The sequence below is a fragment of the Manacus vitellinus genome, unplaced genomic scaffold, assembly GCF_001715985.3.
Source record: "Manacus vitellinus isolate BGI_N305 unplaced genomic scaffold, ASM171598v3 scaffold_98_pilon, whole genome shotgun sequence".
Lineage (NCBI taxonomy): Eukaryota > Metazoa > Chordata > Aves > Passeriformes > Pipridae > Manacus > Manacus vitellinus.
Genome location: NW_021940910.1, coordinates 932,807 through 935,883, shown reverse-complemented (window position 1 = coordinate 935,883; position 3,077 = coordinate 932,807). Strand labels below are relative to the sequence as shown.

The 3,077-nt window shown below is 48.7% G+C and overlaps 1 protein-coding gene across 1 annotated transcript; it reads left to right on the top strand.

Moving 5' to 3' along the window:
• The first annotated feature begins 302 nt into the window (after positions 1-302).
• On the top strand, positions 303-2,305 carry LOC108642071 (inositol 1,4,5-trisphosphate receptor-interacting protein-like 1). The gene is made up of 2 exons (XM_018086541.1): positions 303-385; positions 670-2,305. Exon 2 carries the CDS (start codon positions 680-682, stop codon positions 1,661-1,663), a length of 984 nt encoding a protein of 327 aa, XP_017942030.1. The 5' UTR covers positions 303-385; positions 670-679; the 3' UTR covers positions 1,664-2,305.
• The last annotated feature ends 772 nt before the right edge of the window (positions 2,306-3,077 follow it).

Below are 3,077 nucleotides of genomic sequence, written 5' to 3'. Positions count from 1 at the left end.
ATGAGCTCATTGAAGGGGTTTTGTGTCAAAAAGATACAAGGCCCCAAAACCCACTGGACGGATTTATTAAAGTGGCCTTCAGCTCTTTTATACCTTGAGGCTGCACACAGGAAAAATGCTACGACTATTTTCAAGGAGTCAAAATAGCACACTTTTATTGGTAAACTTTGCCAAGTAAGGGAACTTGGCAAAAGTTTAAAACAAACATTAAGTCAACCTAAAGCATTTCACAAAGCACTGACTTAGAAAATTCCAATCCATCCAGGTTTAAGTTACCCAAGTATCAAGAAAAGGAAATTAAGAGAAGTAGAAGAAAAGAAAGAGAGAGAATTATAGCTACCACTTTAAATCCATCATAGAATCAGCTACCAGAAGTCCAAGAACAGTAGGGTTATGCCAATGTGAAGGCCACGTGGTCTTGATTTTATTAGCTCTGGTGGGGCTTTCAGTGTGCCAACCATTCTGGGGCTGGTTACGGGCTCCAGGGGGTGTGGTGTGGGGTAGTGCTCTTGGTGTGCCAGTGACTGACTGCTGCACAAGAAACTCTCAAGAAGGATGGATTATGGGGGGGGAGCAGTGCACCACTCCACCTTGGCAGAACCCTATCTGCCCCCTCCCACACAGACAGAGTTGTTTCTAACCAGTTATAATGTTCATAATTTTTTTCAGTCCTTCACAAATGGCAGTGGCAATCACACTCCTCCTGGCTGTGGTGGCCATCCTGCTGGGAAAGATGCACGATCTTATAGTCAGTGTGGCCACGGCCCAGTGGATGAAGCTGCATGAGGTTTTTCTGCGTCCGGTGATGACATGGCTTTGGCAGGACGTTAAGCTGACCAGCCCCTTGGAAGAAGCCTCACTGCTTCCCAAATTGCAGCGCTGGCCCTTTTGCACTGCTGCAGCAGCCGTGCTCGCTGAGATTTGCTGGGTGGCCTGGCAAATGCATCTTGCCTCTCGCAGCTGCCCTGAGCAGGACAACTCCAGCATCGAGGAGGAGGAGGATGACAGTGAGAAGAAGGACCTCAAGGAACAACACCCCAGTGTTCGGATGTTTTCTGTGCACAATGTATTGCCAACGCAGGAACTGTCTGACATGTGCAGGGATGTGCAGAAGTTGGTGCGTGACCTCCTCCGTGTCTGCCGAGTGATTTGCAAGAAGACTTCCATGCCAGAGATGCACCCAGCCATTGGGAAGGATGGTATCCATGAATCCTGGAATGTCTTTGAGGACCGAATCATGTACCTGCTGGTTGTGGTCCTGCAGCCACCCCCCGGATACTCTTTCAGATTGGAGCTGTATGGTGGGATGCACCTGCCAGAGAGGTGCTGCAATATCCGTGTGGTGCTGGAGTGCACATGCTCAGGGACAGGGGATATGTTTTGTTTTCTCCACCCCTCTGACAACAACCATAGCTCTCACCTCCTATCCACCCTCTGCACAGGCTCCTATTTAGATGTGGAGGAAATTGCCTGCTGGATGCAAAATTTGGTGGGATCAGCCTGGGAGAGTTTGCCTCAGTGGCACGATTGGGAGCTCCGGGTGCTGCCCTCCTCCCATTCCTGCAGGCTCCTGCTGACTGGACCCTCCGAGGTGCAGCTCTGTGTTGTGCTGATGTTTGCAGTGCAGCAGGGCAGCCCAGGCACCTTCCTGGTCCTCCAGTAGGCAATTGCAGCTTTCCCAGGCACTGGTTTGGGCTGGGGCTGCACGGGGAGTTGGGAGCACACACAGCTGGGACAGCACAACAGACCACTATGCTCAGTATATGAAAGAGAAGGGGAGAAGGAAGAGGAAGGGGATAGGTTTGCAGTCACAACATTTGTCTTCCCAAGTCACCATTGGTGACAGAGCCCAGTTTCCCTGTAAATGGGTGAACACCTGCCCGCCCATGGGAAGACAAATGTTACAACTCCGAACATCCCCTCAGAATCACAGAATCAAATAGATTGGAAAATACCTCTGAGGTCATTGAGTCCATCCTATGACTGAACACCATTCCTGGATGTCACACAATCAAGTGCCACGTCCAGTCTTTCCTTAACACCTCTGGGGATAGTGACTCCACCACCTCCCCGGGCAGTCTATTCCGATGTCTAATCAGCCTTTCTGTGAAAAAATTCCTCCTAATGTCCAACCTACTCTGGTGCAGCTTAAGACTAAGTCCTCTCGTCCTGTCACTGGTTGTCTGGCAGAAGAGGCACAGCTGCTCTAGGAAGTTCTCTTCCACAAACTCCAAGAACCTCCTAGTCTGGCTACTCTCCACTGAGTTGAGTTTCCAGCAGGTGTCCAGCATGTCCCTCCTCCTTCCTTCTGTCCCCTTGATGTGGAATATCCCTTTGGCCAGTTTGGATCACCTGTCCTATATATGCTCTGTTCCAGTTTCAAAACTAACTCTCCCCCAGCCCAAACCAACACACTGAGCAACAGCTTTTGAATTGTTTTCTGTGACAGAGGAGGAACAAAATTTGAGCACCAAAGCCTGCTATCTAGTTCTCATAATAGTACAAAAGGTCATTTTTCCAAGTGGTTAAACTTCACCCTTAGGCTTTCAAGATTATGTGCTGAGTCTTTACTAAGAAAAATCTTATTGCTTTAAGAAGCAGCCATTGCTTTTAAGAAGAGAGAGACACTGTTTTTTTGTTAAAAACAAAACAGAAACAAGAAAGCCTTATCCCATTAGCAGCTTGAACGGCATGTGAAAATAAAGTTTGTAATAAAAATTGACATTTCCTTGGCTCCTTTTTCCATTGAGGTCTGACAGGTGTTTGCAGGGTTGCCAACCCCCCTAGGTTAATTCTATGCATGAAGAACAGTGGGATTAAGCTACTTCCTCAAGTGGAATTCTGAAAAATTAACTGAAAAGGGGAATCATGGAGTTGTTAAGGAAACTTCCCTGTGGGACCATCTAGGAGTCACCTCAGGAGTCACACCCACAGTACCTGCACTAGGACCGAGGTCCCTTCACAGCAGCGGCCCCATTGACCCCACAGGTGCCCCACTTGGCTCCCTGCACACATCACACTCACACAGTCAGACCAGGTTTCCTTAACACCTCAACACCAGGTTTCCCACAGCAGAG

Bases quoted from the DNA above. Each gene is read 5' to 3' on its own strand.
- LOC108642071 (XM_018086541.1), top strand. From the start codon at position 680: ATGGCAGTGGCAATCACACTCCTCCTGGCTGTGGTGGCCATCCTGCTG.